Source organism: Malus domestica, chromosome 10, assembly GCF_042453785.1.
Source record: "Malus domestica chromosome 10, GDT2T_hap1".
Classification (NCBI taxonomy): Eukaryota; Viridiplantae; Streptophyta; class Magnoliopsida; order Rosales; family Rosaceae; genus Malus; species Malus domestica.
Window position 1 is genome coordinate 39,649,373 of NC_091670.1, and position 15,179 is coordinate 39,664,551.

At 38.6% G+C, this 15,179-nt stretch overlaps 2 protein-coding genes across 2 annotated transcripts; both read right to left on the reverse strand.

The window, feature by feature from the left end:
- Positions 1-4,108: 4,108 nt before the first annotated feature.
- Positions 4,109-4,982, reverse strand: LOC103422391 (ethylene-responsive transcription factor 12). The gene has a single exon (XM_008360456.4). It carries the CDS (start codon positions 4,826-4,828, stop codon positions 4,289-4,291), a length of 540 nt encoding a protein of 179 aa, XP_008358678.1. The 5' UTR covers positions 4,829-4,982; the 3' UTR covers positions 4,109-4,288.
- A 1,193-nt stretch (positions 4,983-6,175) lies between these two features.
- Positions 6,176-11,797, reverse strand: LOC103446382 (receptor-like protein 4). Its single transcript, XM_008385477.4, has 9 exons — positions 11,414-11,797; positions 9,581-10,633; positions 9,038-9,185; positions 7,662-7,733; positions 7,391-7,462; positions 7,180-7,251; positions 7,016-7,093; positions 6,724-6,905; positions 6,176-6,570 (listed from the first exon to the last, which is right to left on the reverse strand). Exons 1-9 carry the CDS (start codon positions 11,556-11,558, stop codon positions 6,446-6,448), a joined length of 1,947 nt encoding a protein of 648 aa, XP_008383699.3. The 5' UTR covers positions 11,559-11,797; the 3' UTR covers positions 6,176-6,445.
- Positions 11,798-15,179: the final 3,382 nt, after the last annotated feature.

The window sequence follows — 15,179 nt, forward strand, 5'->3', positions numbered from 1 at the left end:
ATGAAGAACCATTAGAAGAACTTGTTAGAGTTGATATAGAATGAAATGGAAATGGAAAATTAGGTTAATCAAATAGCACATGCCTTGATATGTAGATTCTTTGTGTAACTGGATCAAGGCAACGATACCCCTTATGTTGAAAACTATACCCTAAAAATACACATTGTTTACTCTTGTTGTCCAGCTTGGATGAAGTGTATGGCTTGCGCCAAGGAAAACATCCACAACCAAAATTTTTAAGCCGAAAGTAATATGGAAGGGTACAAAAAAGAAGTTCCCAAGGAGATTGCAATAAGCCACCAAGAGGAAGCCGATTAATCAAATAAGTAGCAGTGGAAAATGCTTTAACCTAAAACACATGAGGAACTCTAGATGCAACCAATAATGTTCGTGCAGTTTGAACCAAGTGACGATGCTTCATTTCAACACATCCATTTTGCTCCGGAGTATGAGGGCAACTAAATTGTTGTAAAATGCCATGAAGTTTAAGAAAATTCTGAAATTGATAACTAGTAAACTTATTCCCTGAAGCAGATCAAACAATCTTGATTTTATTTCCAAGAGTATTCCCTACATATGACTTGTACTCCACAATTATTGAAAATACAGAAGACTTAGACTTTAAGGGAAAATACCAGCTATAATGATCAACAATAAGCAAATAATACCTATAGCCACTCATTGAAACAACATGAGCTGGCCCCCAGACATCACAATGCAACAATTCAAAACTTCTAGTAGACACAGATCGAGGAGCACCAAATGGAAGCTTGTGATTCTTTGCTAGAGCACAACCATTGCAGAAGAAGTCCAGAGAGGATTTGCCTTGTACAACAACTTTATTTGTCGAAAAATCTTTACGAAATATAATAGAAGATGGATGTTCAAGCCGGATGTGCCAGATTTTGACATTGGCAGAAGTACATACTAGTGCAGCATGAGTGGAAGGAGTAGTTTTGTAGGGAAAAGATGAACTTTGAAGAGGAAAGAAACCATCTTTAACTTGTCCCTGCAAAAGCGTCATCCCCATAAAATGATCGTTGACAGAGGATCCATGAATATCAAGGGTTAATGAAGAATCATTATCCTTGATAAATTGATTGGCAGAAAGTAGACTATGTTGCATTTAAGGCACATGAAGAACATTTTGCAATTTAAAGGAATGAGCAAGAGTATGCAAAATAGATGTGCCAACATGATCTATAGACGGACCTTTACCATCTCTCATGTACACCTTATCTTCACCATTGTAAAGAGTAGGAGACTGGATATTGGAGATATCATTTGTAATGTGAGACGTAGCACCTGAGTCAATGAGCCAACAATGTGATGGCTTAGCAGTGTAATGGGCACATATGGTAGCAATTTCAGCTTGAGGGACTTTACCTGAGATCTCTGGGTTCATTCGATCGAAGCAATCAATATTTTCATAACTGTGAGATCCACAGATTTGACATGGAGATTTGTAACAAGAAGAAGAAGCATTACGATTGAATCCAGAATTATAAGTGCCACGATTATAACCAGAGTTATGGTTGCCATGATTGGAACCTCGAAAACCACGATTTGGACCACGATTATGCCTTCCTTTGTTATAATTATACTGGAATGAATGCTGAGGTGGTTGAGTTCCATGATTATGAGCAGCAAGAGCTTGTGGTGGTGTGGGAAAGAGTGGCGGTTCGGCTTGCACAGAGAACGCCTGAAAAGGCTCAGAGGATGAAGTTTTCTTGCGACGCGCCATGGATAGTTCCTCAGTAAGCAACAAGAATTCATCCAAAGAAGTGGACAAAAGACGAAGTAATATGGAATCAGTGAATGATTCAAAATCATCAGGAAGACCAGTAAGAGTTGTTGCAATGAGATCACGATCAGTGATAAAGGCTCCAACAGCAATAAGGGAATCAGAGATCTCCTCGATTTACTGAAGATAATCAGACATTGACTGAGAGCCTTTCTAAATATTCTAAAGCTGCGAACGCAATTGATGAATATGTGCATCCGAGACACCCCCAAATCACTGCTCAAGTTTGAGCCAGAGATCACGAGTAGAGGAGACACCAACAGTGAACGAAATGACTTCCTCAAAGAGAGTCGAGTTGAACCAGATGAGCAGATTTTAATCATTCTCGTACCAGTACTCGAAGGCTAGATTTAGCAAGCGATCAGGGAGAAAGGCCGATGGACAAGGTTAGTGTCATCGAAGATACCAATGAGCTTGAAACAACGAAGGATTGGTGCAAATAAAGCACGCCATGGCAGGTAATTGGACCGCCGAAGCTGGATCGAAACCATACTGCTAATATTCTGGATCATGAGAGAAGTATATACGACTGAGAAAGATTGGGATTTGAGGAAGAAAAGTTAGGGTTTGCGGGGAAGCACCGACTCAATCGGAGAAGAGGAATCGAACGAAGAAGCCATCAAGATTCAAGGTTAACAAGTCGAAAATCCGAATCGAAGTAAAACAATTACTCAATCAACACACCGGAGAAGAAAATTGGAGAAGAGCGGAACATCAAAGAAGAAGGATGCAGTAGGATCGAAGAAGCCGTGAGGCGGTTGGCGATGGTACCATGTAGAATTCTAAGAACACACAGTTTCTGAATATGCCTCAATTGTTTCATTCAGTGTAATAAAATTACAATGGTGCTTCAATATATATAAGCAATACACCAATTACAGTTATGCTCTTGTCTAATCTATCAAGTTACACAAGAATTATAACAAAGATCTAACTCACTTTACTTTACTCTTTAAGTTGAACTTCAGACCAACCGATCATCATATGTAACCTCTGCTTAATCGTGTATCTTTGAGGATTCATTTTTCCCACTTTAAACGTCTTAAATACCAACCCTAATATCCATCAAAATTACTATGTGGTGTCATGCATATATGTAATTATAAATTTGTCTTTCGCGACTGGTTCGAGATTTGTGATCAAGAATCATTTTATAGAATACATCTGGAAAGGAAAACTCCAAGGGTTGTCACTCACTAGGTTGAAATTGATATATAATGCATATGAATTTTTTTTTTTTTTTTATCATTAACATTTTAATCAATGTTTTGTATATTAGTCAATAAATAAATAATATTATTTTTCAAATATTGGCTGGGTGGAAAGAGATGGACAGTAGATGATTCCCAGAGGATAGAAAAAGAGAGAAGAGAAAGGGACCCGAACCCGGCCGGCAACATCACCCACGTGAAGAACGCGGCCATTTTATTGATAAGGCCCTACAATAATTTCTACAAATCACAATCACAATCTCGAATTATAGTGAATGATGGTCCAGGTTTACGGATCTTAACAAGTATGTAGTCACGATCCATGTATTTTGCATTACACTAGGAAATTATTAAAATCAACTACAACTATTATGATACTCATCATCAAAGTTTAGCCACTACATTAGCTCTTATGTTTACTTATGGCATGACATACAAAAATTATATTTGGGAAAAAGTAATGCTAAGGAGACTAAGTACATAGATTAAAATTTGCAAACTAAATGATGTGTTATCAAATGAGCAAGCTTATCCGATTATCAACGTTTAAGTAATAATTCAATCATCAACTTACATATAATTTAGTTTACAATATATAATATTCGTAGCATTACTCATTTGAGAAAATTGGTAACGAGACAAACAATATACCGATGCCCATCAATATTCCATTTGTTGCACGTATACAGGGATATGAGAAAACGAAAAATCAACACAGAAACTCGACTGCATAAATAAATAAAAGTTTACCACTTCAATTATAAATTCTTTGCAAAATAAACCCTACAGTTACGTATAGTACGTAAGAAAATTAATAATCATGCAAGGTGAGTCGAGAGGTTGTATGACAGATATGAAGAACTTAATTAAACTAGTTTAATTAATAATTAGGGTTACTGCATTCGTCATGTCGGGACAGACATGGACATTCTCAACGCCCACGCGCCCCAAACTGCAAGTGGGTCTATTTTTCCCTTCAAATTTCATGGGGCTGCTCACTGCTCAGATTATCGGAAACAGACGATCCCACACGCACTGGAAAAACCAGATGACAGTTCTAACTCATAAATTAAAAAAAAAATGGAAATATATATACAAAAAAGCCTCTCAAATTTTACCGTCTTCATACATCCGAAACATAACAGTGAAGATTTTCTTTAGATAATTAGTGAAATACTAAAAATAAAAAGAAAGATTATGGCGAGAGAGAGAATTACAACGAACGGTGAGAAGGAAAAACACAGAACGGCGGCGTAACGAATAGTGCTTCTCTTCACAGCCACATGGGAGGTGGTTCATTGAGATCAATAGGCAAACCACGTCGGACCAGTCCTAGAAACAACGCCGTACTGCCGAAACCCGAACCTTCCGGGACCGTATCATTACTGCCGCCGGCGGGGGCATTTCCCGCTACACCAACCGGAGTTTGCTGTGGTTCCCTCCTCGCCATCAACGGCGGCGTATCAGTCGTTGCCCCATCGCCGCCCATGTCGTTGAGGACGCCGGTGTGGAGGAACTCGACGAGGCGGCCGGAGTGGGAGGCCCAGTGGGTGGCCGAAGGAGCGTTGAGGTCGAGGGAGATGCCGCTGGGGATCGGCGCAGGAAAATTGGTCTTGGCCTTGGCCCCACGGAGCGTCCTGGCGGCGCCGTCGTATGCTAGGGCGGCTTCCTCCGGCGTGTCGAATGTGCCTAGCCAGACCCTCGTCTTCTTCCACGGGTCCCGGATTTCTGCTGCGTACCGGCCCCACGGCCGCTTCCTAACGCCCCGGTAGTGGCCCTCGCGGGAGGAAGACGGAGCAGCTGCAGTCGCCATGGAAAGATCTAGATAGAGAAAGAAGAGAGAGAGAGAGAGAGAGGGAGAGAGAGAGTGAGAAAGTGTGAGAGATTGGGGGCTTTGAGAGAAGTTGAATGGCTGTGGAAAGTGAAAAATAGGGGGTCCCACTCAGACACCCGTAATCTTCGGCTGGACGGCACGGCTCCATCCAACGTATATATATATATACCGATTGTTTTGATTGGATTATGCGGTTTATTTATATTTGTTAATTACTTGGGCCGTTGGATTGGTATCAGGATTGGAGATTTGGGGTCATGTGCGATCGAACGGTTGTGGTGTGAGCGCGAGAGAGCGTTGCACGTGAGGAGGGTGCGTGGGGCCCAATAGTAAAGCGTGCCGCCGCCTGAGCAGACGTGTGGGTTCGTGTGGCGCGGTGATGTAAGCCCTACAGATATTGTACGGCGGTGTGGTCAGGCTCCGCGGCGCCTGCCATTTTTATCGTTTTTATTTGTTTATTATTATTTGGGAAAGAAAATAGTGAAGTGGGGCCCGGGGTGGCGTATCGGATAGTGGATTGGATAGAAGGGGTTGTTTGGTAGTGAGGAGAGGGGACACGTGGCGGGTATAGAGGCGGTGTCTGAGTTGGAGGAGACAGAGGGCGAGTTGGGTCGACCCGTTGAATTGAGTTTGGGGCGGGTTTCTGAGATGGGCAGCTGCTGGGTAGGCTTGCGTCAATGGCGTGTTTGACTGTGTTTTAGGGTTAGGGTGCGGGTGTGCGACCACTGACCCACTGACTGCTGACCCAACGTACAGATAACTAATGGAGGTAATATTACGGTTGGTAAACCAGTAAAGGACTAAAGCTCTCATCCTCCGTAAGCAATTCACGGGAACCTGAGCTATTTTTTTAGTTATTTTGTTAAATATCGTTTTCGACTTCTGAATTTTGGAGGGTTGACGCGTGTGGTGGTAGTGGAATGTGCTTATTGTGTGCAAGAAGTTTAGGAGAAGAATGACTACTCTCATCATCAGCGCTAGGTTATATCATAATTTTAAGTCGAAAGGATTTACGTATGTATGGATTTACTAGGGTAGTTCAGTATTAGCAACAAGCGGTTAATGTAATTGGCAATTTGCAGAGCTTTGCAATTTACCATTGTCCTTTATGTGATGGATTTGAAACACTGTCAACCTGATCTGATTGACTTGAAATACTGTCAACATGACATTCATATTATATAAATTCTTCTCTAATACTGGGTATGGATTGTACATATCTTTCATACAAGTTCTCTCGTTTACTTTGGTATACCAACGTTGTGGGAGAGAAAAAGACACAAACACGTACCACCCCGTTGAGAGTAAGTTTTTTGTGCACGACGATCCTCAAAACCTGAATGTGTGACATTCAAACGTTGAACAATTCCTTATAAGTCTAATTTAGTATTCTACATTCTATATGCATCACTTCCGCTATCTGTTAAAAATCTTTACCAAAACTGAAAAGAAAGAAAATAATTGGACCAAATGTACAAGTTTTTTTCTTTTCCCTCTCTTCTACAGCATGTATGGCAATCCCACGGGGGATGATCTTTCTGTAAACAGATCATAATCTTCAACTATATTGGGCCCTGGGCCGAACGTTGTCTCTAATCATGTAAGCAAAATAGGCCCAGTCTCTGCTGCCGTTCTAGATTGGCCGTGATGATTGTACTGCCTGTTCATCTGGATGTCACGTGACAAATGCGTCCTCGCCTTTGCATACGGAGCTTCTCTTGCTGCACAAGCCAGATCAGAATTTGAGAAAACATTAGTGTACGGAGCTTCTCCAAACCCTTCCAGTAGTTGTAACGTAACATGCAAGGAAGTAATGTAATTTCGAGGACCGTCTTATGCAGTCGGATTTTGCTTAAGAGATTGAACATCCTTACCTGCAATTTGTTGTACTCTAAGGATGTTCTGCCGCCTTTTCCAACAGCATATCGAACCGATAACGAGAAGTAGGAAGGCAGCCAAAACACCAAACCCAATTCCAATCTTTGCTCCGGCAGTGAGGTGTGGCCCACACGTAGGTAGTCCCGGTATACCGCAGAGTCCATGGTTATCTGTGAAACTGAACCAAAACCAAAGGTGGAGTTCAGGATCAGTATACATACATTTCTATTTATGTTAACATATGCAAAAGCCCAAAAAGCGTGCAGGTTGTGCGTGTTTAATTCTTACTTGAAGCTTGCTCTGTGCAAAAGCCTGCCTCCTAGTGCAGCTGGGACCTTTCCGGACAGAGAATTGCCATTGACATTACTGCAACATGACAACTTAAGTTAAGAGTCTTCTTCCTACGCATTTTGGTTTCATACAACTGTAAGTGGCGTTATAATATGTCTTACAGTGTTTGCAACGAGGTCAACTGTCCAAGCGTTTCAGGAATTGACCCGTTCAAGGAATTGAAAGACAAGTCCCTGCAAAGGAAGGAGGATGAGTGTTTTTAATTATGGAATTGAACTGTGGTAACCACAACCCTTGGATACGCTGCCCAGGAAAAATAAATAAATAAAACATTAACACTTTCTGATAAGAGAATATATGAGCTGCACTTACAATACTTCTAAGCTTGTTATCTTTCCAAGTGAGGAAGGAATGGGCCCTTGCATGCTATTTCCGCTCAAATTTCTGTGAGTCCACAAGGTAAAACAAAACATGTGTTGAAAAGGCTGTAAAACACTTCTAATGCCTAGTTGTCTCACTTTATGCAAAGAGGACCATTTCATCGAAGTTTAGCATGTCAAGTTGAATAAAAAAACAACGATGCCAAACAGAAGCTAAGAAAGTTTAAATTTTTATTCAAAGCAAGTCTTAGAGAGGAACTCACATGCTTTGTAGATGACGTAATTTGGATATGTCATTCAGCAAGAATCCCTTCAGCCCTTGGTTGTCCAGAGCCCTGTGCATGCAGAGTTTAACACTCATTGCCAAAAGGATGTACGAATGGCAATGGAACAAACAAATGCTAAGGTGCTTTCTTCAGGCATTATGAGAATAATTCTTAACACTGCACTGAAAGGTATTTCTTTTGCATACAAATCTAGCTAATCTGAAAATGCATTTCCGTTCCATTCACCCATGCATACACAGATTAACAATGGACTTATGTAGTGGGTCGTGCTGGAACATAAAAAGTGCTAAGATTCCGATTTGTTGAAACAAATATTCTTGTGACTTGTCTGATGAGAAGGAATCAGTGAAATGAATAAATTATGGTAGCGAAAGAAGACTAAAGATTATGCCAAATGGACACAATTCAAGTGGCTGAAGCACATCAGGACTACATTCATGAAGACTGGATGATTTTCACCCACAGAGTTATCAATTGTTATGGCTCTCAAAAGTCAAATAGAAAAGGCCAAAAAGCCTCCTCTAGAGAAATAACTGAAACAATAGAGAATTAAACATTAACTCGGCTGACGAGAAGCCATTAGAAATTTAGGACACAAATATAGGGAATGGGTCAAGACTAAATAACGAGGGGGCATAAGATGTCATCATGAAATGCCATAGCTAAATTAACACGATGCAGTGAAATACATAGTGCAACACGCATTGGTTCAGTACATGATGTCATAGTTGGCCAGATACTTCCCCTGTGAAATAAGCAACTAAGTATATGATATTTGTTCCAATGCATTTATTCCTTGTTCTTTGCCAAGTCCAACAGGAGTAAAAAAAAAAAGCTACTTGTTCACAGCAAAGAACAATAGGAACTGAGGAAGGTAGTTTTGAAGATACATAAAACTCGATATTAAATGCCAAGGGCTAAACTTGATGCTCAGTGGGCCAAACTGGCTTACTTTTAACACCTTGTGTACTTCGAATTTGAAGGTATACAGTACGAAATAAACATACTTTCATAAGGCAACAAAGAATTTAAATCAATACGATAACGATTTCCTTGTAAATGAATCTCAGAAAGGTAACAGAATATATCAACTGGTATAAAACCTGTCATGCTTATGGTTGTCTGAAGATCCACACTATTCAGACTTGCATTCATCAGCCTTTTAAATATTAGAAAGCAAAGTTGTTTGCATATCTTTTTATTGTCTGATGTTTGCACATCTAGCAGTTAAAAAATAAAGAGACTAGAAACTGAAGAACAAGAGCAATGTGAAGCATAAATGCATTTGTACTATAAATGAGAAATAAGATCAAATAAGAGAAAAGAAATGAGGTTAAGGATCAAGAAATTACAGTCCGTCAATGACCCATTTGTTGCTTGTTCTATCAAACTGGCAATCGGCTCCACTCCATGGATGTTGTTGGGGAACACATGGATCACCATTCCACCCCAACCGAACAGGAAGCCCCAATGTTTTCTTCAATGACAGTAACGCATTAACTGGAATTTTTTTATTGTGAAAAAGTAAAGGGAGAGAAATTAATTACAGTTTCAATAGAGTTTTCTTCAATTACAGTAACGCCTTGACTTCTGATATATACATTCTATAGCTTTTCAACATACAAATAAGATGCACTGAAAAAAAATCTCTAACAGATAACATGTGGTCAAGATGTTTTCAAAAGCATTAGATAAACAAAAACAGATTAATTGATTTGTGAAATATCAAATAGTTCATCTGTAACACTTGCAAAACTACATCATTAAGCATTATTTAATTGTGTGCATACTACATGATCAGCATTATTTTTTCGTGTATGACATATACATATTGGTAGAGACGCTAGAGAATGTTGAAACGAAACTTAGATAAACAAAGAGTAGCACAAATGTACCTTCATCTGATAAAGTTTTTGACTCGGCCATTATAACCTCAAAGATCTCAATGGCATTGATTATGGCACCACCTTGTTTAGGGTGCAAAGTTATGGTTAAGGTCCTCCCGCTTACGGCAACAGTTGTGTTAAGTACAAGAGCAGCATAACGGTCCCCACTCAATTTGATAACATCCACATCTTTAAATAAAGTGTCACCGTTAATCAGGATATCAAATACCCTTTGGCCTACACCAGTGATCGAAGCATCAATCTCAGCAAAGTGCAACCAAATGGAGTAGTTTCTGTTGGGATCCACATCCAGGGTATATTCTAAGTCGAGCTGACTATCAATACTCACAATTGCTTGTTTATAAAGAGCAGCTGGGTAGAAGTTTGGTGGACTTGAAGCCTGCTTAATGGTTCCCTGAGTGGATCTGCGTGTATCAGCAATCTGACCAAAAGTCATTATATAATTCCAAAATCTATCCCCACCCCATTGATCGCCGTTGTAATCCACACCAAACTTCGCGTCTTCAACACCACAGCTCAATCTTTTTGCTGTTCTAAGGATTATTCCTTCAGATACTTGCTGGCTAAACTGGTATGCTCTTTCATCAATCTGAAGAATTTCAATGGCAAGAATTGCCGGATCCCCATGACCAGTACTATGGAAGCAGATAGACACAGATCCATCTCTCAGATATACAAGCGCTTCAGAAAATACTTGATCATCGTGGGTACTCCAACCAGATTTTAAAGAGGTAATTTGAGTTCCCTCAACAGAAATATCAAATAAAGGTTCGGTGTCATAGTTTGGTAGTGCAATCGACCCAAAGAAAATCCTGATTACATAGTGCCCATGGGGAACTCTATTGATCATGTAACAATTTTCAGGACCTGAGGAGAGGGGAAAATAGCGAAGTGTATCAAGTGGAGGAGTGATAAAACTCGGGTGGGTCGCATTAAAAGGTATCCCCCCTGAATAATCAAAATCCTTAAACCATGTGGTATTGGATGGTTTTGTAATCACATTCTCCCGAGCTCCACAGCTTATGCGCATAGCAAATGGCGCTGTACTCATAAGCATATTACACAAGTTAAAACCAAAATCCGAACAGGAAGACAATGTAAAGCATCAGGTCATATCTCTAAGCTTTATAAACATGTGTTGTGTGCATCATGGCTAACAAATCGTAATACCAACTTCACCAAACATGTGACAGAGACCAAATCTTCTCCAAATTTGAGTATGCATTTTACAGTGTCCTAACTGCTAACTGATGTGAAAGCGGATAACGATACTTATGCATTTTGTGGTAATCGCCTCATTCACTAAAAAGACAAAGCAAGATAAAAATCGAAAAATGCACCATCTGCAATTAATACACAAATGCGAAGCTCTCTGTTTCCAGTAAAAAATCTTAATCATCAGCTTTGCGTTTCCCGTTAATGACGAAACAAAACCTACATTAAGCATTGTTTTAGGCCATTCTCTGTTTCCAATTAGCAGATTCCTTTCCTTTTCCATAAGTAATTCACGTTCATTGAAAGCAAAACACTTATTATTCTCCACTTTTACTCTCCGATTCACTTCCATTTCTCCAAAAACATCAAATTCCATACAAATAATAGAGAAAAATCACGAGATCTCCACCAAAATTACACTAAAAACTAAATGAATTAGCAACGGTACGCAGTTCAAACTAAATCATCAGTCCAAAATTGACTCCAACACACTGAAATTTCACTTCAATTTTCAACACTCCAAGAATCAAAATAAGCACCACAAATTGCGAAGCAGCAATGCAATCGAGAATCGAAAAGCAAAGGCAAAAGTTCACGAGCACTCACGGGGTCTGGCCGAAGCGACTGAAAACACCGAGCAGCAGAGCAGAAGCAGCAGCCACGGAAGAGGAAGACGAAGACGATGAACAGACCTAGCCAAATGCTTTAGCTCCGAACCACGCAACGCCCATGTGCCATTTGCTTTTCTCATTCTCTTCCTGTAATTTTGCTTTCCGATTTCACACTCACAGCGAGAGGTGAGGAGAGAGAGAGAGAGGAGAGGAGAGGAGAGGAGAGAGAGAGCAAATGGACGTGTGTGCGAGTAGCGTGCGTAATTACAGTGGGGGATTTAATTATTTTCCTTGATTTGTTGACTCCCGGAAAAATAGAGGAGATTATTAATCTCCTGCGGTGGTTTTACGGAATCTTCGTGAAGGTGCACTTATCGGACGGCGAAGATGGCACCTCGGTCTACCAGATATTCTTTATTGTTCAATGGTTGGGTGGGCCCCGCGCCACACACCGGACTTTGTGTAGACGACAAAGCACGTGACAAAGATAACATGGTGAATAAAGAGGGAGGTTCACGTGGAATTACCGGTTTATTCTTTTATGTCCCATTTTTTTTTTGGTCGGAATATTTAAAGCCAATTTGCCAAATTGTCAGTGTCGATTGGGTTTCGTTTTGGGTGCAAATTGTAACTTTATTTTTTTATCAACCAATATATTTTATTAAATTATATATTAAATTAGTTATCGACGAGTTCAAATCCACGCATTATGAAAGGGTTCAATTTTTTTCTACCATTGAAGTAAAGAGACACTTTTCAAATTCTAACATTCTGTTATTTTGGAAATATAATTTTCTCCCACTTTCTTTTTGGAAATTAATTTTCTCCATCGATTTAGGATTATGTTGATCTTTGTCCTTAATCAGATAAGGATAGTTTGTTTTTAAAAATTAAAAAATTGGTATTATTCGAATTTACACTTGTATGTTAGTTGTTTAAGATTTAGCTATAATATTTACATATATTTACTATTTAATACAATAAATTGGATTTGTTTGTTTGTAGTTGTTGTATTGATCGGACTGTTAAGGGTGGTCACGAGTTGGTTGGATAAAGTTTTAACTGTCCCGCTAATGAAACATAAATTATATTGTTCATGAATATTATAACACGTTAATTGATAACGCTGTGTGATAATGACCAACCAAAATATTTCGAGTTTGTGGACTTCCGGTTTTGAAGTTTGACTCCTTTACAGCATCAATCTGTGCGCATTGCGCAATCGTCGGGGGAGGGCTTTGTGATGAATAAGCAAGCACAGCTGACCTCCAAAGTCCACTATTAGGTCATATCTCGCAAATTCTTGAACAAACCCACCCAAAACCCAACTAATCCCACTATTAGGTCATATCTCGCAAATAAGTAAGAGCTAGGAAGTTATTTTAAAATAACTGAAAGTGGTTTTGGTGAAATTGTTTTGGGTTCCAAAGTGCTATTTTGAAAAGGCACATTTTCAAGATCCACTTAAATTTTCACTTAGAATTGGTTTCAAAAACATTTTCATAAAAGACGCTTTCAGAGAATTGAAAAGCATTTACTAGTGAACTAGTAAAAACTTGATCCTTGTAGAATTAGACGTGGCGAGTTACGTATTAGAGCTTTGACTCGTTTAAATCATACAAGAATATCTTATAATAAAATGATAATTTGCAAGTGATGGATTGCCATGATTATTAAAGTCCTCATCTTTAACTCACTCATCGTAGTTTAAACCTTCCAACAATATAAATTAAATTAAAATATCGTTTGTATTAAAAGAACGATAAATTAGTTACAGGATGCTTTAAGATGTGGATGGTAGCATTCGATTAATTATTAAATTTTCATTAAAAGTGGGTAATTTGATAGGTATCTCCTTTTAATTTCTTTTCTTAAATGATGAGAAATAGACATCTTTTTGTCTCCATTGATCATGGACCAGTTTGTGGGTGTGCTATAAATTATCACACTAATTTGGCCGGATGGAGTCCTTCAATTTAGTCGTGGTGGGATTTTATTGACATTTACTATTGTGAGCATGAAATTTCATTTATGGGGACGATTTGATATAAATTTTGTGGTTAGAGAATTAAGACACATATTTCGTAATTATTTTAATATATGTTTCAAGTAAGTAAATGTGTTATAAATTAGGACTCCTATGTCATACCACAAAATTCGAGTAATCGACATTAGCTAGTAAATTTAGGGTTTAACTTTTAAGATAAAAAGGAATTTGCTTTGTACATCAATACTAGAACAACCCTTTTATTTTTATTTTTATTTTTTGACAAACAACAGTGTTAGTGGGTTAAATTGTTAGTTGTTAGAGAGAAAGAGAATCGGCGGAGATTAAACATGCACATGCATAAGTATAATTACTTTCTACCACAACCGTAAAACACTATCTACCTGAAAAGTTTATCCCTTTAATAAGCAATGATTGTTGCATTCAGCCAAAACAACATTCTAAAGCCTTATGCGAAAATAAAAGTACATTCTATCAAATGCAACTCCAATCGTTTCACCATAATTAAGGTATGTCATGCATCGCATGTAGGTACTTCATCATTCGAGAGAGAGTTTTTTGTCACCAATTAATTCACCACATGTCAAATGTCAACTAGACATAGTTGTAAGAGTACAGAAAATCTCTCCCATTCTTTATATATATATATATATATATCACAAAGATCAGAGCTGTCATCGTTGCGCACAACTTTGATCATCTCGCCTTTAGTTTCATCATCGTTGCGGTTTGGATTCTGAATAAAATTACCCATACCAAGCAAAGAGTTGGAAGATGCGATAGCGATCGACTTCATGTTCCAACTCTTAGTTATAAGATGTTTCAAAGATGTTTCGAATAATTATATTATTCGATCGAACAGAAGAAAAATGTCACAGAATAAATAATAAAAGGGAAGAAGGAAGAAAACAAACGTGTTAGGCACACCCTACATGATGTTTCTTCTCTTTTTCTTGGATTTTTCGACGGCATCGAATCCGGTTTAAAATATAGCAAATTACTTTTGTTTTTCTTTCTTGCAATGTACCTCATAGTGAGGTTCATATCCATCACCCGATCTATTAAGCATTTACTCATATACTTATTTTAACGAGTGAGTTGAGTTGCTCTGTTTGTGTTTGCTTGGATTTAGTCTTCCCCATACATTTTCACCAGTCCAAAATCTAAGATGTTGGGTTTCATAGTTGAATCCAATAGAACATTGCTAGCTTTTAGATCCTTGTGGCTGGCTTTCAGTCTTGAGTCTTGATGAAGGTATAAGACCCCTCAAGCGATTCCAACAATAATCTCACTGCGCTTTTCCCCTTCCAACAATGAACTTCTACTTTCATCTTGTCCAAAAACATAAATTCAAAGTATGAAGAGTAAATAAAACGAAAGATAGCCTTGACAAGCTCTGCTGTAATTAGTTCTTCGTTATAGACTTCAGTTCATTCGAGTTATAGAAATCATTTAAATATGAGGTGAATAAATCAAGGGACTAAAAAAGAATCAAGGGACTTCAAACAAAAGGGGATGCGCATGAGGAGAAAAATGGTGAGCGGAAACACTTCCCATGAAAAAACTGTTGCTATTTGTAAATTAAAAGGTATATTAATTTTCTTTATTTTAGATATTAGTCCAACACCACACCAAATATTACGCTAAATTAGTCCAACTTAGTCTAGTCTAAGTTAGTCTAGATTAGCCCCCGAACCTAGTCTAGTTCTAAATAGTCCAGTACAACAAATGCATCCAAAAAGTCCACCAACTT